Source organism: Rutilus rutilus (genome assembly GCF_951802725.1).
Source record: "Rutilus rutilus genome assembly, chromosome: 6".
Taxonomy (NCBI): domain Eukaryota; kingdom Metazoa; phylum Chordata; class Actinopteri; order Cypriniformes; family Leuciscidae; genus Rutilus; species Rutilus rutilus.
In genome coordinates this window covers 44,866,009-44,889,292 of record NC_140214.1, presented here as the reverse complement: position 1 = coordinate 44,889,292, position 23,284 = coordinate 44,866,009, and the positions used below count along the sequence as shown (strand labels likewise).

Here is a 23,284-nt window from a genome sequence, read left to right as displayed (position 1 = left end):
GTTGTGGGACTTATAGTTGGAGTATGTCATTGATCTTGCACTGAGTGATGTTGGTCGGTCAATAAAAATCTCGCTGCAGTCTATGATACACCTCACTGAATTGAATGGGGGGCTTTTGAACAGGGCAGGAAGATTCTTTTTAATCTCTTCCCTAGAAGGCCAATGAATTAGAGCGCTGAAACGCTGTGTCATCACATTCAACCAGTCATGAAATATTGCAGAGATTGTTGCACAACTGCAATGAAACCTGAAGGCAAGATCTTTATGAGTGAGGCCAAGTCTCAGTTTCATTAAGACTAAGTAAAACTGGAGAGGTGTTGGAGGACTCTGTGTTCTCGGACTCCAAGCAGTGGTGAGATATGTCAAAAGGGCAAAAAACACTTTGGATGAGCGAAGGCCAGTGTAGAAGTGAATGATTTGATCATTGTTTAAATCCACATCAGTTTTCAGTTGTTTCCTCTCATGGGTTAGAGTTTGTACCTTTGAATCTAGGCTTCTCACTTGCTCTTTGTAAGATGTGTTCAGTTTCTGCATATCTTCAATATCACTCATAGTGAGATCTGTTCCAACACACATATCATTGAAGGACTTAACTTGTGTTACATTTATGTCCATGTCCTGCACTTCCTCAATAGGCTGAACTCCAATGCTCATCTCAGAGACCTCTGATGCTCGTCTCAGAGACCTCTGATATCGGTCCATTTTTCTGGAGGTGTCAGGTCTGTGAGGAAGCTTTGATGGTATGTAATCTGGATTTAGAGGATCATCTGATGGCTTTCCTAAAGACACAAGTAGAAAAACATTATTGGGATAGGTTATATATTTTACACATCACTGGTTGAAGATAGATGACAAAGACCAAGAGCATTTTAATGTAATCATCAATAAACTAGCTAGCTATCAGTATGACCACTGCATACTGCACTAACACTTTAAAAAGGGTCTTGTATTAGTAATATTTTAGGTAGCATGAACAAACGATTAACATTTTACAGCAAGTCTAATACATCTACAATTCTTCATAATGTACAGCTTTTGTTAGTGGCCTATGGCAAAATCGGGTTAAAACTTTAAATCACACAATAATTAAAAACAGATTTGTAATAAAAGTATATTACTTTAATATTTAATATAGGATGATTTGACTGCTTTTATTGCTCTCTTCATTTGTAAGTTGCTTTGGATAAAAGCGTCTGCTAAATGATTAAATGTACATGTGTCATGATTCCTGTCTTGTGTTCCCCTTGTCTTGTGTGGACTTGTTATTTCCTGTTCTGTGCCATGTTTTGTAGTCCTTTGTAGTTTTCTAGTTTATTAGTCTTCCCAGGTGTTTCTAATTAGCCACACCCCCTTGTTATCTTGTTTAGCTTGTTGGTCCCTGTGTATTTATAGCCCTTGTGTTTCACTTGTTACTCTGTCAGTTGTTGTACGTGTAATGGTTGTATCTCTTTATGATTCCCAAGGTTTTGTTCTTTTGTTCTTTGAGTTCTGTGTTCTCTGTTTTGTGTTACTTTATTAAATCACCCTGCGTTTAGATCCTCGTCTTCGTCTGTCTTCCTCAGCATCATTACAATATGTTTAAATTAACCAGGTTAATGAGCAATGAAAAAATAGCCATACTGTTATTGTTTAATGCATTAGTGCATGTTGGAATTAACATTAAACAAGCTTAATAAGTGATGAACATTTTTGTTTATCGTTATATTTTGTGAAATAATGCAGTTAGCTAATGTTACACAATAAAACATTATTGTAAATTATTAATGTTATGCACTGCTGTCAGCTGAATGGATAGCTAGACAACTAATGTATGGCTACTTTCCTAATTACAGCCCACAGAACATTTAGAAATGAAACGGAAATAAAAATCTGGCCTTTTCACTGCAAACGTATCAAAACGCTAACGTTAGCTATTTAACGTTACATGCTATCTATGAAAACAATGACGGGGCCAAACTGCTAGCTCAAATAATGATTCATCATACTTAACTAGTTAACGTATAGAAATACAAATTATTTAATGACAAAAATGTCGTTTACTTACCAGAGATAAAATGTGTGCTGCATATCCTAGAGTTGCTAGTTGGTATCCAGCCATCTCTCTTCACTGCCGCAATCCAGGCGTCACGTTGGTTTTTGTTTTTCAGAAATCTAAACGCTTTGATTTCCGAAAGCAAGTTAGTTCCGGGCCTGAGAGAACAGCCAACAACCGAACAGCACGCTCCTAATTTAAATTTTGACATGTTTTATCGAATGAATAAGAAAATAATCGAACAATTGCCATAAAAAAAAAAAACGCCTCACGTCTGTTGTTTTGAATGTGCGCGATAACTAACCGGAACCGTCTGAGGGCCAAACACGTCACTTCCTTCCATCTACAAATAGCCGTTGAAATGGTCTATATATATATTTTTTTTTTAAGTAACGTAAGGTTATTAATTTGTGTGTAACGTATGTGTGTGTGTGTGTGTGTGTGTGTGCGGCTGAATGCTTAAATTAAAAGAGCACATAGTAGCCTATAAAACGGTGATTCAACTGACTTGAAACTTAACGTTAACAGTTAAGTTAACTTTACGTTACCTGTGAATTAAGCGGTTGCGTGACATTCATGTTAATACTAGGCATAAATGGCATTATAAAACCCCAATTTGCCCTCCAGGTGGGCATTCCGTCACGTGAAAACTATTAATTAACCATCCAGTGAATACTTTTAAGTTAATTACTTTTAAGATAATTTAGTTTACTTCCAATCACATTGAAAAATTGCCAGCAAAACCTTTACAAAACCTCTAATCAACACATAAGATTAAAAGCCTAAACTTTACAGCTAAAGTATAATCAACCTAACCTTACCTCTAAGTTAGTTAACGTTAGCCTAAAAGTTGAGATGCTAACTGACTTTTCCCGAAGACACTAAACCATTTCTATAAAGTAAATATTCAACGGAAGCGTGTCATTTACATGAAAGAATGTGTCAGAAACATTTGTATGTACTATTTGTGTAATTTTGGTGACTAAACTTACCTGAAATTAGCGAAGACAACAGTGAGAGACGGAGCTGCTGCTTGTCGTCAGTTGAGCTCCCTGCCCGTTTCTATAGTAACTCCAGTTCAAATCTGGTTCAAATGCAACTCGAGTGCGCGCGCCAATTAAAAGACGTAGAGGTCATGCATCATTTACATAAAAGAAGAATTGATGGAGGGAATTATTTGATAATCAGATAAAATATCATGAAATGTGAGGTTAACATTATTAAGTGTATAGGCTAGTGGCCACTACCAAACTAGACCCCGAAGCCGCCGCCAGGCGCCGCCATTTGCGCCATTTAGAATTTCAGCCGCCGCCAGCCAATAATTTCTTAAGCCAAATTGAGCCGCCATCTGATAAAGTTTGGCTGAGCCGGCTAGAATTATTTGCATCAAATAATAATTCTATCACATAGAGACATACACACACGAAATATATAAACAATACACGATATCTATTTTCCCACTGGATTCATAACAGCACAGTCTTGTGCTCGTTGCTACGATACACAGAGACTCACAGTGAATTGACGACCAATTAAAATTGCTCGTTTTCCGTACAGAAGAAGCGATGCATTTTTTTTCTCGCACTGAGGTGAAATGGCGGAAAGAAGCAAGCAAGGTAATTTTGATCTCACTTCTCACATACTTTCCTAATTCCTACTTATTTTTTTTTTTAACTTAGGCCTACCCAGACTTTTGTTAAATCTTCAGGGCACGGTTGCACAAACACCTGAATCAAAGATTGATGTTATGAACCAAATATTCTGGAACGGAGAGATTTATAGCACTGAACGTGATATTACTGCAGTAACAAACCACCGTTTCTAATTCACGACGCATGCTTCAGTGTACATTGAAGTGAAATGTGCAAAACTTTGTCCAAAATAATACTGATAACAGTGTGTGTTTATATTAAGGCGAGACACGGCAGGCAAACACATCGTTTTTGTTTTACTGGTCAATTTTGAGATTTTTGGATATTTGTCTTCAATAACATGTCTTCTTTCAGACTTGTGGTGGAAAAAAAAGTCCGAAATACACATTTAGGTCTTTATTTTACTACACTTCGTCTGTTTGCGTCTGTAGATTTCTCATAAATTCAACAAAAGTTTGCGTTCTTAATCAACATACTTCTCCGCGATCTCTTCCTTCCGTCACCCTCTCATCACATGCACCGTTAGGAAGCGCTCTCTCTTCTGTGCAATCCTGTCAGATCCAAATATGGTCATTTCCTTTTTATCAGCAACCGTGAAAGTAAAAAAGACTGAATGCGCGATCTCATTGGCTGATGATGATAAATCTTTAAAGCCCGTTTTCTCAAAATGACCTTTCTCTCATACTCCAAGTCCGAAATCTCCACTTCAGTAGTATCTAGTTATATTATGAAGACATTTACCGGGGGATTTGTAAATATATTATTCCTAGCCTGATATATATAACATTTTATTCCAAAAAACATGGCTTCAGCCATTTGCAGCTATGAAAAGTTTGGCGGCTGCAGCAGCCATTTAGGTTTTGGCTGAGCCGGCTAGCCAGCCAATAACTTCATCAGCCAGCCATTATTCTCAAAACAAATGGCTTCGGGCTCTATACCAAACTGTAAACGGAATGAGTATATGAAGCATGAGTGTAAAACCATGTTTACAAAATCATTTATATAATAGGTTATAATAGGCTATAGTATAATGTAATATATAATAGCCTATAATATTATATCGCTTTATAAATGGTTAACGTGGTGTTGAAATAAAATTGCAAAAACATTTACTAAAAACTAAACATGATATAAGGCATGAACATATTTTGTGAAATATACACAATATTAACATATTTACAGATGTAACATGAGGAACTATTTAAAAGATTTATGTTCAATGTATTTTGAAATAATATATTTTCAAAATGTATTTCAATATATTTAACAGTGCTTCACATGTGAATAGCATATCTAGCTATACATCTATCTATAAATTATGGGAAGGTCTGTCTGGCTGTCTGTCTGTTAACAACATTTTCAAACTTGACAGGTTTTTTGCTACGGGCACAAGTAAGTGCAGTGTAAAGTTCGACGTTGTTTGGATTAGAAATGTAAAATATATTGGTAAAAGAAGGTAATTGTTTAAAAATAAACATTCTGGCATAAACACTCTGTCAGCTACACTGTTTACTTCTGAATATTGTTTTTTATTCACAGCTTTTCTTGGAGTTCACTGTGTAGCCTGCTCCCTGAATCATGTAGTTAAATTTTCCTTGGTGCTTTCTTCCATGCATAAATAAAAATGTCACTGAACTTTTTTACCAAACGTTTTACCCCACAAGCTATGAGTTTAAAAAAAAAAAATATATATATTTTTAAATATAATTATATTCCTTATAAATAATATATGATCTCAAACTACAGACTTCACTATTCATCTATCATACATCACTGCGATATCCTGCAGAACAATATTCTCTTAAACACTTATTTACTAATATCTGAAAATTATAGCATTTACCATGTAATCCTCTTCTCTTCAAATGTGGGTGTCAGCTTCTCCATAGAGATTTGTATATCCCCGTTATCAACGTAGTGCATAGCAACAGTAAAAATGTATCTTGACTACTTTTATTGGTTATTTTGGGAAAAACAGGTGGGGGGCGTTTTACCCCAGGGGGGCGTTTTCCCCCACTCTACCCTACTCATTTGTGGATGTTCTGAATCTGTAAGTCAGCTATGCTCTTTACTTATGAATATTATATTTCATTCTGGTGTGCTTAACGTTATCACTGTGTAATAGTAGCTTATGCTATTCACCAACTAAACATATACTATTCAATGCGTTCACAATTCTCTTTCACGGGCATCATTTGTAGTAGCCTATTCACAAACTGTTTTTACTCAAGCGTAGCGTTTTCTCTGAGTTCACTGTGTAGTCTGCTCCCTGCATCGTGTTGTTCAATTTTCCACATTTATTTTATGTCATTATTTCAGGATCAGTATTTGCTTTCTACCATACACAAATAAAAATGTCACTGAACTTTTGCTGTGTAATTGTAACAAGGAGCACTCAAACACACCAAACCAACAATTACTAAAAACACTCAAAAAAACTGATTTTGCACATGTGCTTTTGATCTTTTCACCAAATTCTTTTAAGATTTCACTTATGGAGGAATCTTCTTTGGGGCGTCTAAAATGACAATAACAGAAAAGAAATCTTTCAGAACATGTTTCGATGGACAGCAATAATCCAACTATTCATCTGATTAGACGGCTATTATCAAGACTGTAAACAAATGTTCATAAACCCAAAGGCAATACTTACAAGTAAAAATATCCAACCCAGATACCATCAACTTTTCCCATTTTAGTTGCAGTACATACAACATGCATTTACTCTGATCACAACTTCTAAACCATGAGTAATATATGCTAAAGACATAAGCTAAATTGTTAGGCTCTTTATATTGGTTACATTATGTCAAAATCCCATCTCAGAAATGTGTAGTAAAAAGTCTCCTAATTAAAAAAGCTCCTACTTCATGTTAACTAGGGCTGCAACTAACGATTATATTGATAATCGATTAATCTGACGATTATTTTTTCGATTAATCGATTAATCGGATAAAAGGTTTTTTTAAAAAAATCAATTTGATTTTTTTGTTTATTATAACTAAAAACCCTAAATCAGGGTATTTATGTGTAAAAGTGTACTAAAAAAATGCAAAAGCCACACATTGAGTTTTACTAATATAATCTTTAATTTTTACATTTTAAACCTTAAAACACAAAAGTTTGTCCAGTTTTTAAACAGTAAAACTTCTTTAAATATCCAAAATATAAATAAACAAAACAAAATATTGAGTTGTGCTGCTCAAATAAACTTCCCATTATGAAATTAGGACACAAACATGTTTGTAATAAGATATTAAGCAGCAGATTTTGAATTCTAATGTAGAGTGTGTTATTTCTTGATAACAGACCGCTGCTAAGTATAACACACCGTTGCCATGAAAAACAGAGCGTTGCTATGGACGCAGGATTCTAACCGTAGAGACGGAACGGACTATTTTCTTTAGCGGAAGCAATACAATCATTTTTTAAATCAATAAACTCCTTTTTAAATCAATATTTTGTCAAATTATTGATTTATTTGGTGGGTAGCCATATAAAAAGCGGGATTATCCCTTACATAGTAGACAAATGCTATAAAAAGAAAGCGGAATGGAGGTACGCAGCTAAAAGGCTTGATTAAAAGTACAGGAAAAATGATGCATTAGTGCACAAGCATTCGTTGAAAACCACTGACTACAGTGACTAAAAAACAATCGTTTATTGCTGTTATTAACTGCCATTATATGTAGTGCTTCACTTTGTAAACAGTAAACACCATTTAATTTAACTTATTTCTGCTGTAACGTTAGCGCTATTTTAAGCCATCATTTATGTTGCGAGCGAACTGATTGCGCAACCTGATGCTCGATACAAAATAGATCTAGTGTGACTGTCCCGAAGTTATAAACAAAGCTGTTTACACAGTAGCATTGAATTAAACTAGACTATACAATTTTCACATCTTCATATGATGAGGATATACAGTTTTTTCTTGCCGTGCTGATGTTTCAACTTCATCCGTGACACCAACGTGTTTCCTCTTCGTGCATCACTGTGGTACTTCCATGCCACACAAGCTCAGCTTTGCATAACTTGCAGATTACAGTCTTATTTGCTGCATTTAATGTAAAATACTCCCATGCCTTAGATAATTTGGGGCGCACACTTTATTTCTGCCGCCGATTGATCTGTCATTTCTCTCCGATTACTCTGCCATTTCGCGTGTGGGACTACACAGCGATGTCATGAAAGTGACGTCATCAGTAACGCTCCCCGTGACGTGAGCAGACCAACTAATCGACAATGACATTCGTTGACAACGATTTTCATAATCGATTATTATCGATTTTATCGATTAGTTGTTGCAGCCCTAATGTTAACTAACCGCCCTTGATTTGAAAAAGACTCACTCCTCCAGATGATGTTATCAAAAGTTCAGTAAAATTATTGCTTTAATTTAGCATAATGCACTTATGTCTGGTTCTCATACTGGAAATAATGGCTGTGTACAGTTCTTTGTCTTCATCTTCATCTAATGAGTCATTTATGAGGTTAATGTAAGTTGAGGTGGGGCTGTTTGATTGTGATGTGTCTTGTTGGCTGCTGGAAGAGGCTTGGGCATTTGTTGATGGTTGTTCAACATGTTGTGTTGAAATGGATATTGCCATGGCATGGGACTCTGTTGCGGGTCGCTCCGCTGTTGAGGTTTTAGCACTTGCTGAAACTGTTCTTTGCATGACTTTTGAGGACTGTGATGGCCACTCATCATCTGTACACCTGTCTCTACCTCCTCTTCCACACAGTTCTCTTTAGAATCTGAGCTTTCTCCATACACAGACTATAAACACAAGTTAGCAGCAGTTAAACTTTTGATTTTGATTACATATGTGTGAAGTTAATGCCAAAATGTAGGACAAATTGAACTACTAACCTTTTGGAAATACACTTAATTATAAAGTAAATAATACTTTATGATTTAAATTAATTCAGTTTAATGGCTTATACTTACTTGAAGAGGCTCTGGTGGTCTCAAATAAACAGAAGCTCGTTTGAAAACCTCATGAATCATGTTGTTGTCGAGCTTCTGGCCTTCATGGAAAGTAGGAGCAACACGTTTGTTGCTGCAAGGCAAGAGGATTTCCAGACTGACAGCCAAAAATATTACAAGAGTAAAACTTTGATAATGTTTAATAAAATGTGATTAAACACTTGAGGCTAAAGACAACAGTTCTAGCATGAGATCAAGCTTGGCATTTTAAAACCTTAACTAATCCTAAAGAATTGTACACATCTGCATATGCACAATTACAAACCAACTTACCCCAGCTTACCCCACACCACAGGGAGTTTTCCCTTTAAATGTCTAATGGATTTTATTCATGACTGTTCTGTAGTCCCACGCTTTATCAAACTCAAAAGCACTTATTATGTGGCCCTTTTCATACAACTTCTGCTTCGTCCTCTGCTTGACCACTTTGTTTTCTTTGGGGTGTGTCAGTAGAATTATATCTTTATTATAAATTCTATGATATGGTGGTTTTGGCCTAAAAAAAAAAAAAAAAGACAAATAAATTGTGAAATGTCATATAAGTGCTATTAGTTGCTGTAACCCCTCCTCTTGTCTGCCAGAAACTGTCCAGACACAAAGAAGAGGATGGCCACTGTGAATGTTGGTAATTGTGTAAATAAAGGATCTTACACACACACACACACACACACACACACACATAGGTGACTTGTGTTTTTGTTGTTGCACCATATTACAGTTCATGTCAACAGTACAAAAACCACTATAGCTGCCAATATGAAAATTAACCAGGTTTTTAATAAAAAAAATAAAAAATTAAAAAAATGGTCACTATAGTTAAATCATGGTAACCACAAATAATGACTTTGCTACAGTATTCATAGTTTAATCATGGTACTTGTAGTACAACTGTGGTAATGCAAATGGTAATCTGCCAAAAATAAAGGTGACTACACTTATAAAAACTACTACTATAATAAAGCCATGGTTAATTTTCGTCAAGTTGCATCAGCCTGCCAAAGAAAACAACAACAATTTAAATAAACAAAACACAAATATACGGTACACACCTCTTTCCTTTGGAGTTGGGCCTCCAGCTGCTGTATCGTATCGCTATGAAACGGGCGTCTGGTTCTCTGATGCTGGTGTGCTCAGTAAAGTTATGTGCTGTGGGATGTTTGTGTTTCTAGCTTCCACATTGTATCGCGTGGGTCGAAACAATGCTCCAATTTCTGAATCAATCAGAGTCTGACAAGCTGAAGACTGGAATCTACAGAATTAGCGATCGTATTGATCAAGACTGGAGAACAAAGAAGATTTCTCTACATATTCACAGCATCGGCAGCAGCTGTACTATCTGCCATGACTGCTCGCTAGATTCCCAATAAACCGCGCTTCAGTTTCCAAATGTGATCAGCATGTTAAAGACTGGCTCTACTATGCTTCTCTCACAGAAGTGTGTGTTGTTGAGTCTCACAGGTTCAGTACAGACTCTATAAAGCATCAGTGTGTGTTCAGCATGTTAAAGACTCGCTCTACTATGCTTCTCTCACAGGAGTGTGTGTTGTTGAGTCTCACAGGTTCAGTTCAGACTCTATAAAGCATCAGTGTGTGTTCAGCATGTTAAAGACTCGCTCTACTATGCTTCTCTCACAGGAGTGTGTGTTGTTGAGTCTCACAGGAGTGTGTGTTGTTGAGTCTGACTGCAGTGATGAGGGACATGGCAGAGACAGGTGAAGGTGGGAACGGTGGTCAGCTGATTCATCAGAATAAACACACAGAATGAGAACCGCTGTGTTGAGATGGCAGTGAGATGTGGGGTTCACTGCCAGGAAATGATTGTTAGAACAATAAGTTTGAATAAAGCTTTGTTTCGTGTGTTGTTGACTTGTATATGCATGTATATGGTTATTTTTATTAATTCTTTTACTCATTTATTCATGTTTCTTATTGTCAGTTAATAGAATATAATTATTTCATTAATTTAGGCATTAATTCGTTGCTAGACTGAAAACTGAGACGTGTTCACTGCATTTATTTAGTGTGTATTCATGCATATCTGTCATATGACAAAACAATTTACATTTTGTTTGTTTTACTAAAATATATAATTGTCAGTTAAAAAAGTAATATAATTAAGTATTGGTCAGCATTTATCATTATAATTGTGTGTAAGTGTTGGGGTGGGCTAGCAATGCAATGCTTTCTGGGGTAATCTTTATTTTTAAGGAGGGATATTTAAATTTTTGGAGTATAAAATCACCAGTTTTCTCCAAAGGCGAGAACTTGAAACAGCCGCCCGTCTCCTCTGTGCAGACATTACACACATTACAAACGCTGAGGAGAAGGCTGTCTAGGCTGTCGAGTTACTGATGTTATGAAGTGTTAGTGCACCTGTCGCTCATAACTTATGTAAGCAATAAGTTAGGAGAGGCTGTGCTGTATCGTGAATAAGCAACGGCTGAAGGGTGTTGTTAGCCTGCAACCCCTTCAGCCGTTACTTATTCACGATACATCACTTGCCTCGAGTATCTTATTGCTTTTATAAAACGGTTGCTACACAATACAAATATTAAAGCTGAAAAATATTTATCTATGCAACTTCCATGAAGTAAAATCACTAAAAGCATTCCTTCCGCTGGAAAAAATAGTCCCTTACTGTAAACAGCAACAGAAGTTACATACATTATTTCGCCAATAGATGGCGGCAAAGACTGTCTTATGAATGAGTCAGTCGGTAGAGAAGACTTTTATATTGAAAAGACTCAAACTTGTTTTCACGGAGAAGGAAGATGGAATTGACAGATGACTAACGTTATAGGCACGGGAAAACCCTTAACTGTTAAAAGATATCGCAGCGGACATTCAAACTGATTATTTTATTATGAATATAGGACTGATCTGAAGGAAAATGCAATGTCTACTGTGAATGCAGGTAACTTTACACTCGCTTTCTCGATCTCTCACAATACTCCACTATAGCTTCAATGAACAATATCAATGAGATCACACATGTGTTTAGGTTGCTAAGAGTGGTTGCTAGGGGTGTTGTAGTGATACATAGAACCATTGGGTGAAGCGGTCATAGCCGTCTTTTATCGTGAATAAAGCACAGCTATTGACCAATCAGAATCAAGGATTGGAACTAACCGTTTTATAAAGTTACATATAAGATCATGGAAAGATTCCTGTTCTTTAACAATGAACAATCATAATAACAAAAAAACAAAACAAAATAAGAAAACGTCTCGGGTTACTGTTGTAACCCTCGCTCCCTGAGTAGGGAACGAGACGCTGCATCGATACTCGACGCTTTGGGGAATGCCTCCGGCATGATGCGTCTGAAGTCTGTAATGGAACTACTCCAATCTTGATTGGTGCTGTGTCTTTCGTCACTCATGACATTGCATGTGACGGTGATCCGGAAGCTATAAAAGGACATCGGAACATAGCCGCGTCAGCTTTTGAAGGGTCGAAGCAAGTCGTTCTCAGGAGCGCGAAAAGTGTGGCCGAGGGATGCAGCGTCTCGTTCCCTACTCAGGGAACGAGGGTTACAACAGTAACCCGAGACGTTCCCTTTCGTAAGGGAACTCCCGCTGCATCGATACTCGACGCTTTGGGGAACGAATACCCACGCCGCTACACTGAGAGACCCCGCCCTGGTGTGAAGCAATCTGGCACACTCAAGACATGAGAACTTGTGAACCTGGTGTAGAGGGCAGATCCAGACTGTAATGTTTTATGAAGGTGTGTGGGGAGGCCCAGCCAGCGGCATCACAGACCTCTTGAAGAGAAACCCCTGCTAGCAAGGCTCTAGAGGATGCCACTCCTCTAGTTGGTGAGCTTTTATCAGGAGAGGTGAAGGCAGATTGCGCACCTCGTAAGATGAAGAAATAGCCTCTACTATCCACTTGCTAATAGTCTGTTTGGAGACCGGGGAGCCCTTCTTGGATAACCGAAAACACACAAACAGCTGGTCCGACTTCCTCCAGCCCGAGGTCCTATGAACATACGCCTCAAGAGCCCGGACCGGGCATAACAAGTGTAATTTAGCTTGATCAGCCAACACATTCGGTGGAGGATGAAAGCCTGAAGGATTATAGACCGTGCCACATTCGTGGACCTTAGGCACGTAGCCAGGTCTAGGGTGGAGAATGGCTCTCACTCTGCCAGGAGCGAACTCGAGGCAAGAGGGAGCCACAGATAGCGCCTGCAGGTCGCCAACTCGTTTCAGGGAAGTAATAGCGAGCAGGAAGGCTACCTTAAAGGATAAAAATTTCTCAGACACCTTATCCAGGGGTTCGAAGGGTGCCAGGGATAACCCTTCGAGGACAACTGCCAGGTCCCACGTGGGGACCCTAGGCTGGATGGCAGGCCTTATCCTCCTGGCTCCACGAAGGAAACGAATTATGAGTGGGTGTGTCCCCAGCGTGCCCACCCTTAAAGGCATGTGGAAGGCTGATAAAGCCGCCACATAGACCTTAAGCGTGGAGAGCCCGTCAGAGAAACGATTCTGGAGGAACTCCAGTACTGAAGCCACTGAGCAGTTAACTGGGTCCAACTGACGTTCTCTGCACCATGAAATGAAAATTTTCCATTTAAATGCATAAAGTTTCCTCATGGAGGGGGCTCTAGAGTTTAGAATGGTCTCAACAACCTCGGTTGAGAGACCATAATTTGTGAATTGGTCCCCCTCAGGGGTCAATCCAGCAGCTTCTTGGGCTTCAGCCAAGGGAGAAATATCATGACCTTGGACCGAGGAGAGAGGACCATCCTGATTTACCGCGGAAGGCCTGTCAAGAGAGCCCAGATGTTTGGAAGCCATATTCGGGCCAGTCGCCGAACCCTTTTGTACTTAGAACCCCCGGGGGCAGAACAATCGGGGAAAACATACACAGACGTGGCCTCAACCATGTCTGTATCATGATATCCAGACCCAGCGGAGCTGGAAGAGCACGGGAGAGGTGGCGCAGAAGGTGGCCGTCCGCATGAAGGTGAATCGGGACCACCTCCGACACACCGACCTCCATCCCGGCTAAAGCCAACTTGGGGTGGAGTTTGAAATCCCCGGGCTGCAGCCCCTGCCTCGACAGGATGACTGCCCCCTCTTTGATCAGAGAGACCACCAACGTTTTGTCTATCAAAAATAGAACCTGATGGCCTCTCTGAAATTTTCTCAGACCCTGTGTTTCCAACACAGGTTCTAGGAGGAGAAACCATAACTTCCTCCCCATGATCAGAAAACGAGGGCATATACGCGTAACTTTGGTCATGCAGAGTGGGTTCCCTCTCGGGAAAAACCCATTGGTCCTGAGCCACTACTACAGGGCCCCCACGTACAGCAGGCCAAAGAATAGTATGTTGAACACTGCTGCCAGCGAGCCCACATTTTGATAAGGTAATTTAGTGGTGGCCTGGCATAGCTTGATATTCATGACTATGGTCAGGAAAGTGAATGTCCGAGCTGGAGACAATTGTGCCTGCATCGTGACTATAACCTACACCCCCAGGAATCGGTTTCTCTGAAGAGGCACTAGTGATTTTTCCCAGACTCTGAGCCATATTCCCGAGCACCTCACGAGACACAGAACAACACCTCGGTGTTGAACCGTCTGCTCTAGTAGTCAATGGACGGGAATGAGGATGCCCTGAAGACTCCATGGAGCTAGGACAGTGACCATGCATTCCGAGGAGGTGTGGGGATACAATACTAGGCCGAATGGAAGAATCCAGAACTGATGCGCTTTTCCCCCAAAAGCGGATCTCGGAAACTTCCTGTGATGGGGTTAGAAGGGAATGAGGAGTTAAGGAGCTTGTGGATCTATCTCGACAGACCAGTCCTCGGAGCTGGTCTGACTGACAGTCGGTATCTTGAATCTAAACCCCCTCGGAGGTTGATCCAGTGCCATGAGATCCAAAACAAGGCCTAGCTCCCCTCCCCTCACAGGAACTATGAAGTACCGTCTGTAGAACCCGGGCTCCCGTAACCAAGGAAGAGCCCACTTTGGGGTTTCCTGTGTTAAGAGGAACTAGACTTCCTGTTCCAAGAACCGACCCTGCTCGGGGCTGGCCGACATGTGAACCACCCTTAGTAGATAATATTTGTATATTAGCTCCACTGTAAGCAGGACCCCCTAGGCTATATTTTGAAGACCCCTCGGGGTGACTAAATATGCCATTATGGGGACCAGTCCCTCAAGACTGGCCTCGGCTATAAATTTCCAAATGGCTTCGGTGACCTGAAGCAGCTAACTGGCAGGAACTAACCGAAATATGCTCTCTACAGACCTCCTGAGAGGCGGCGAACTCGACAGGGCCGCAACGTTTTCGGGCAGATACTGCGATTTGTGTTCACTGGAAGCCGATGTGTCCCGAAGCGCCATCGGCGGCAGGAAGCAAACATCGATTTCCTAAGGGCTGCATAAGGGGGCGAGACTCCTGTACTCGCTCTCCTGGGGGAACGCCCATAAGGGTCCGCGTGTTACAAGACCTCTTAGTTGAAGCCATCTTAGCCCGAGAGACAGTCCTCAGACCTGTCTTTGGTATAGAGGGCTTCATACGAGAATGTTTCTTCTGGCCCCAAGCCTTACGGTGGGGGCACGAGAGGAAACCTTCTTAAAATATGAGGAGATGGAGGCTGTCCCATGAGGCTGCCCCCTGGCAGCAACCCCATGAGACCTGGACTGACAACCGGGGATAGCTGATTGTCGCTCTGCCTCCTGAAGCCTCTTGACAACGGTTCTTGCCGTTGTCAGAAGGCGAATGGGGGGCATCGAGAAGGAAAGCCCTGTCTTCCTCCCCGATCCTCAAGTGATTAAGCCATAAATGTCTCTCTGAGACGACTAGTGCTGCCATAGAATGGCCAATAGCACGGGCCGTTTCTTTAATAATACGGAGAGATAAGTCAGCTACTCTACGAAATTCAGTAATACCGTTGAGTGAGACCTCCCAGTTATCATCCACCTTCTTGAGGAGGTCAGCCTGGTATGCCTGTAATAACCCCATCATGTGTAGGCATGCACCGGCTCGACCCACCGCCATATATGCTTTCCCTAACAAATTCGATGTACGAGATTTGGAGGAAAGTGTCTGAGCTATCAGGGGTGACGCAATGTCGGGGAGAAAATATTTCGCAAAATATTCCTCAACCCGAGGCATCACCTCATAACCATTTTCATTAGATTCCCTAATGGATGAGCAAATATATACATGGGGGGGGAAATAATTTTCCACGATCTCGATACCTCAGTATGGAGATCAGTGAAAAAGGGAAGGCTCTGACACGAAGATTGTGACTGGGTCTGCAGGAAGCGCTCATCCATTTTATTTCTCTTAGTCGCTTCCTGCTTCTTATATGGCCATTCAACACTTAATTTAACCACTGCCCTAGTTACAACCTCCAGCAACTACTCACTAACGGGAATATGGGGTGGCGAATCCCCATATCCATGTGATTCAGTGTTGATAATATTTAACTCCTCGGAGCCAGATAAATCAAACTCTGTTTCTTTAACACGGTCGGAAGAAGCCGCAGCGCGGGCTTCCGAACCGTGCGCGAGACCAGTGGAGCTGGTTAATAAACACTGAGAAAGGGTCGTAACCGTCTCAGTATTATGTGCCAGCCCCACGTGCGAATCCCATGCATACAAGTGGCGCGCTGCCTCAACAGACGCGGGACCTGATGCACTGGGAACGCGAGCCTGATCTAATTGATCGAACAAGCTAAAATGGGAGCGGAGGTTTTTAATAGACTAGCTGAAAACTGAAAACAGTTTGCACAGACAGCACCCTCGAGCACCGTCCGTGCATGCTCCACTCCCAGACAAACAACACAGAACGAGTGCGTGTCATCCTTGCTCAAATAGCGTGGGCAAAGGGACGCACACCGCCTGAGTCGTTTCTCTATATTCGCCATATATATATTGAGATAGACAGACAACACCAAATAAGACGATACAGTCACACAGAACGCTTGCTGAAGACAGAAAGCTGACGCGGCTATGTTCTGATGTCCTTTTATAGCTTCCGGATCACCGTCACATGCAACGTCACGAGTGACAAAAGACACAGCACCAATCAAGATTGGAGTAGTTCCATTACAGACTTCAGACCCATCATGCCGGAGGCATTCCCCAAAGCGTCGAGTATCGATCCAGCGGGAGTTCCCTTACGAAAGGGAACATAAATATCATGGGTTTGCGTGCATCATAGTATGTGATTATATACACAGGGGAAAAAGCCCAATGACAAGGTTAAATATATTTGAATAATTTATCATAATACATCATTTTTTTTAAAAATCTGAGGGATGAAACGAGTTAAACACAAATGAGATTTAAGACACTTTTGCTTGTGGGTGAAACGTTTTGCATATAAAATAAAGAAATTAATAACATATTCAAGAGATGACGATTTTGGGTTTTCGTAATAAAAAATAATATCTTTAAGGATAAAACTGTGGGTCACATTACAGGGTTAAAATATAAGAACTTAAATCAACCCTAAATGTATTGGTTATACTACAATCACAAAATAAATGGGCACTTGATTCTTCAACAAAACCACAAAATGAGCAAGTTTCATCAATATCAAGATATTTACAGATAGATGAATTAAAGCTGTCGCTCATTATCTTTTAAGTTGTTGCGCTTGTGATAACGTTGTAGGTCACATGATAACGTCAACATGGCGGATAATGTATGGCTAGCATTCATACTTAACGAGATCAGGCTATATAGTACCTACTCTTTTAGTGCTCGCTAAGTAAGTACTTATTGAAATTAATTCCTTTTAAACAACAATTAGTTAGTCATGTGACAATCAACTGATTATGTAATGTAGAATAGTCACAAGAAAGAAGAAATTGTTAGATAAAAATAGAGGACATATCTCACCAAAAAAATACACAACACAACATATGTATAAAAAAAACACACACAAAAAAAAACTTTCTCTCTCTCTCTATATACATATATATAATATACCAATGCACTAAAGTGCAACAGATCCGAGTCAAAAATGTATTCTAAAACATAGATTGTACATAAAAATCTATAAATAATATTTTTTTATATAAGACATGTACAACTTCACATAAAATATAAATGAAATATACAAATCAGAATCAACAATATATTCCCAAATTTTTTAATGAATTATATTATTTATATTATAAATAATTATTATACATACTAAACCAACATTGATCATTCAATATCAATGTTACTAAAACTCATGTTAACACACACGCTGCTTTATTTAATTGAGAAGTCTGAGTCTCTTCCACCATTATGAAACACATTTACACATTTATTTCTCCTCATAGACAGTAGTGAGACTCTTCTGTGGATCACCTGATGGTTTCTGCTCTTCTCATGATGATTACACTACAATATAACACATCTATCAGATGTTTGTTGTTTGATCTTAATCTACACTGTAAAGTGGAAAAGAATAGAAAACAATTAGAGTTCAGTGGAACAAAGTGCAAATTATTATATTTCAATTACATGGTTTTTTTTAGTAAAAATAAGTTAAATTGAATTCCTGTAATCAGATTAATTACCGACTTTACATGGATAGATTGCATAGATATTTGTGTTTTAAATATAATAGATGTAAAGCATGAATCATGTTCATATGTTTGTCTGTGTGTGTCGGTGCGACTCCTATTGAGTCTCTGTAAAGGAGGAACTAATGAGTGTACGCCGTATGGAATAAACCACAGGGAGCAAATACAAATGTTATTTTGAGTTCAAACACAAACCTTTAGTTAAAGCAGTTTGTCCTCTAGTTTAAACATGTTTGTAGGCTCTTAGTAAATAACTGAGAGTAAAGTAAGTGTAAAGTAGTGTGACGTGTTGCTTGTCACAGTAAAAACACACTAGAGACAGAGACATTTCTCATGTGAGCTGGACGCTGTGAGCTGAAGCTGGAACTGCACTGATTTTAGCAGGAGTGCAGCGTTTCCTACAATCTGACCAAGTCTGTTTTCACACTGAAATGATTCACTTCTACTGGCACAGTTAATAAAGCAGGTGTTGATATATAAAGCTGTGACAGTGAGCTTTTGTTCTCTTTCCTCCTTTGTGTTAAACATTTCAATAACTCAATAACCCTTTGTTGCAATAAAGCTTAATGATAATTTCCTTTCACGAATGTTTGAAAGGTTTGTTCATATATCAGGTAAATGAAGTTCCCTTTCGTGGTCACTCCGAGTTACATCGGATGACGACGATTGGGGTTTCGCTTAGAAGCCTATCACCTTTGAGTATATAAAACGAGCCAATGGCAATGAAATGCCATGGGTCTGCAGAATTTGCATAGCGTATCTCCGCCCACCGCAGGGGGTATATAAGGAAGTACGCTGGCAACATGCAGATATGTTTTCGCTTCGGAGCCAAGAACTTCTCCACTCCACGCAAGCCAAAAAATCCTGAGTTATCCTTCTCAATCCTTCGAGACGAGCGAGCTCTCCGGTGTTGGTGTGACGGCGATTTCAGCGAGTGCACACTACCCTGCTGATCTGGTCAGTGATCTGACAGTTAGTGTGATTTCTCCCTGTTCGCTTCAACATCCGCGGAGTTTCCTCTCACAAAAAGAGCATTGCACGTGGCACGTCTTTTTAAAGATGCCTCGCCCGTGCACTTCTGGTTGTGGTCACGATGTATTCTTTGCTGATGGGCACAATCTCTGCTTAGCGTGTTTGGGCATTGATCACGCTAAAGCAGCGTTCGTGGATGACTCATGTTCTCACTGCGGGAACATGACCATCTCCATGCTGCGGTCGAGACTCAATGAGCTCACCAGAGCGAGAGTCCCCCTACCCACACCCCGATCTACTGACTCCTCGAGAGCTAGTACTTCGGCTGGTGGCCGGGGTGACCTGAGGGTGACTGTGTGGGACATACCGCCGACACGTCCACGGTCCACACACCCCTCTTCAGCATCGGTACCCGCGAGCGTTCAAACTGAGACCGCTGGTCCCTCTATGGAGGCCCCGCGTGTTTCGTTTGGAGCTCCAGAAGAGGATGCAATGTCGATCGCTGCATCACAAGGTGGGCGTGAGTCCTCGGGAAGTGAGGATTCGGCTGTGTTGCCGCCCTCGGGCGTGCCAGCATTGCCCGAGTCTGATCCCGAGCTGACTGCCATGCTTTCCCGCGCAGCCGCGGCCATTGGGCTCGAGTGGTCCCCGCCACCCGATCCAGTGCGCTCGCGGCTGGATGATTGGTTTTTGGGAGCGGCCGCTGACACTCGTCGCCGCCCAACCCCAATTCCATTCTTCCCGGAAGTGCATGAGGAAGTCACGTGGTCCTGGAAGGCTCCCATGTCTTCCCGTGATCGTCCGTCGGCTTTCTCCGCCTTTCCTCCCCTCGATAAGGCTGATGCTTGTGGGTACACTGGGATTCCCCCGGTCGAACGTTCTGTCGCGATGCAGCTGTGTCCGACAAGCGCTTCATCGCGTGGTGTTCCTAAGCACCCATCCAAAGACTGTAGATTTTCGTCTACTATGGTGGCGAAGTCTTACAGAGCGGCGGGACAGGCAGCTGCCTCTTTGAATGCCATGGCCATCCTGCAGGTCTACCAGGCCCAGATGTTCCGTGACATGCACGAGGGTAGGACAGACCCAGGGCTCTTCGATGAGCTGCGCTCCGCCACTGACCTCGCTCTCCGAGCGACGAAGGTGACCGCGCGCTCCCTGGGTCTGGTGATGTCCACAGCTGTGGTCCAGGAGCGACATCTCTGGCTGAACCTGGCCAATATGCGTGAGCCCGAGCGGACTCGTCTGCTCAACGCTCCCATATCCCAGGCCGGCCTTTTCGGCGGTGCAGTCGAGGACTTTGCCCAGCAGTTCTCGACCGCCCAGAAGCAGACTGAGGCGATCATGCACATTCTGCCCCGACGCTCCGCTGCTCAGCCGTCGGCACAGAATCCTCAGCCTGCTCGCCGCCGAGGGCGCCCTCCCGCGGCTCCCGCCCCTCCCGCACGGCCCCAGCAGCAGCCTTCATCTGGGCCGCGTCGTGGAGGAAGCCGCAGGAAGGCACCACAGCCCTCTCCGGCCCCGCGGCCCCGCTAAACGCCAGGCCAAGCGGCGCCCTTGAGACGGGCCGCTCAGGATTGGCACTCTTTTCTGTTCAGGAGCTGGTAGCAGGGCCACTCCTTCCCCCGGTGGAGGGCTGGGGGAGAATCTTTTGTTCTCCACTCCCCGCTGCTCGTCCAACGACGAGCAGTACCCTAATGTGGTTAAAGACAGAATTGAATCCCCCAATCCTGAGCCAACAGAGCCCGAGGGCCGCAGTGCGCGCCACCCTCAGGTCATGCCACTGCCGCCCTCCTCTGTTCCAGAGGTGCGGGATGACAGCACGCGTCGCCCACGGGCCACGCTCCTCTCATCCCCCTCTGTCGCCAGACCCCTGCCAGAGCACGCCCCCGTGGGACGCGCACCCTCCCCTGGCCTTCTCTGGCAGGACGCGGTTAATGACCGTGCCCCCGCACAGGGCCGCTATCCCACCCTTGCCGGCGCCGGTCATTCCGCCTCGCTGCCCCACCGACGGTACGTCTGTGGTTCGTATGACCCCACTGGTGCACTTTCTGGAGGCCTGGCTAGAGCTTCCCAGACTGTCCCGCTGGGTCGCGAGAACCATCAGGCTCGGCTACGCGATTCAGTTCGCGCGATCTCCTCCCCGCTTCAGGGGAGTCCGCTTCACTATGGTCGGTGGCAATGCCCCTGTCATGAGACCGGAGGTCGCCACCCTACTGGCGAAGGGTGCGATCGAGATTGTCCCTCCAGCCGAGATGAAGTCCGGCTTCTACAGCCCTTACTTCATTGTACCCAAGAAGTCCGGTGGGTTACGGCCAATCCTCGAGGCAGGAACCTCCGGGAACATGGGGTTCGCATCCTGAACTATCTCGACGACTGGCTGATCCTAGCTCACTCTCGAGACCAGGTTTGCGAACACAGGGACCTAGTGCTCCGGCACCTAGCTCGTCTGGGCCTTCGGGTCAACTGGGAGAAGAGCAAACTCTGCCCCGTGCAGAGGATCTCTTTTCTCGGTATGGAGATCGACTCGGTCGCCATGTGCGCGCGCAGTCACTGCTGACTTGTCTTTGTCAGTTCGAGGGCAAGAGTGCGGTTCCACTGAAACTTTTTCAGAGGCTCCTGGGGCATATGGCATCCGCAGCCGCAGTAACGCCGCTCGGATTGCTTCATATGAGACCGCTTCAGCTTTGGCTTCGTGATCGAGTCCCGAGGTGGGCATGGCAACACGGCACGCTCCGAGTCCCAGTGACTCCAGCCTGCCGTCAGACCTTCACCCCGTGGACGAACCTCAGTTTTCTACGGGCCGGAGTGCCCTTAGAACGAGTTTCCCGGCATGTTGTTGTGTCAACAGATGCCTCCACCACGGGCTGGGGCGCCATGTGCAATGGACATGCTGCCGCGGGCTCCTGGACAGGACCCCAGCGCCTTTGGCATGTCAATTGCCTCGAGTTGCTGGCTGTACGTCTCGCCCTGCACCGCTTCCATGCGCTGCTCAAGGGTCAGCACGTACTAGTCCGATCAGACAATACTGAGACAGTAGCGTACATCAACCATCAGGGTGGTTTACGCTCCGGCCGTATGTCGCAACTCGCTCGCCATCTCCTCATATGGAGTCAGAAGCATCTGAGGTCGCTTCGAGCCATTTATATCCCGGGAGACCTGAATCAGGCAGCATACGAGCTGTCTCGGCTTCGGCCTCTCGCTGGAGAATGGAGACTCCATCCCCAGTCGGTCCAGCTGATTTGGGATCAGTTCGGGGACGCACAGGTAGACCTGTTTGCCTCCCACGACTCGTCCCATTGCGACCTGTATTATTCCCTGACCGAGGGCATGCTCGGCACGGATGCACTGGCGCACAGCTGGCCGCGGGGCCTACGCAAGTATGCGTTTCCCCCAGTGAGCCTTCTTGCGCAGACCTTGCGCAAGATCAGGGAGGACGAGGAGCAGGTCATTTTGGTTGCCCCGTATTGGCACAACCGGACCTGGTTCTCCGAACTAGTACTCCTCGCGAGGACCTCCTTTCTCAGGGACGGGGCACCCTTTGGCACCCTCGTCCCAATCTTTGGAACCTCCACGTGTGGCTCCTGGACGGGACGAGGCAGGTTTGAGTACCCTACCACCAGCGGTGGTGGCTACCATCACTTCCGCTAGAGCATCGTCCACGAGACATGCCTACGCATTGAAGTGGAACCTCTTCTTCAACTGGTGTTCTTCTAAACATCAAGAACCCACAAAATGCCCAATCAGTGTCGTGCTTTCCTTCCTGCAAGAGGGGTTGGAGCGAAGGCTGTCTCCCTCTACCCTGAAAGTGTTTGTTGCCGCCATTGCCGCACATCACGACGCAGTTGATGGTAAGTCTCTGGGAAAGCACGACCTGATCATCAGGTTCCTAAGGCGAGCGAGAAGACTGAATCCTCCTCGTCCTCCCCTCGTACCCTCTTGGGACCTCTCAGTGGTTCTAACTGCCCTGCAGAGTGCTCCATTTGAGCCTTTGCAATCAGTAGAGCTTAAGTTCCTGTCTATGAAGACAGCACTCCTGGTTGCATTGGCCTCCATCAATAGACCCTTCGTGCCCTTCGTGCTTACGTAGA

General features: G+C 43.2%; 2 protein-coding genes across 2 annotated transcripts in view; both read right to left on the bottom strand.

Annotated features, from left to right (window-relative positions):
- LOC311292518 (uncharacterized protein) overlaps positions 1-23,284 on the bottom strand; it is a 1,083,963-nt gene that overhangs the window by 855,782 nt on the left and 204,897 nt on the right. The gene's annotated exons all lie outside the window — the stretch shown is intronic.
- The window catches only part of LOC311291432 (uncharacterized protein), a gene marked incomplete at its 5' end in the record, with an annotated part of 58,938 nt that continues 52,652 nt past the window's right edge, over positions 16,999-23,284 (bottom strand). The window contains one exon of the mRNA XM_084410467.1: positions 16,999-18,089. Coding sequence (XP_084266593.1) covers positions 18,080-18,089 — 10 coding nt within the window. The 3' untranslated portion in view covers positions 16,999-18,079. The remainder of the gene's footprint in view (positions 18,090-23,284) is intronic.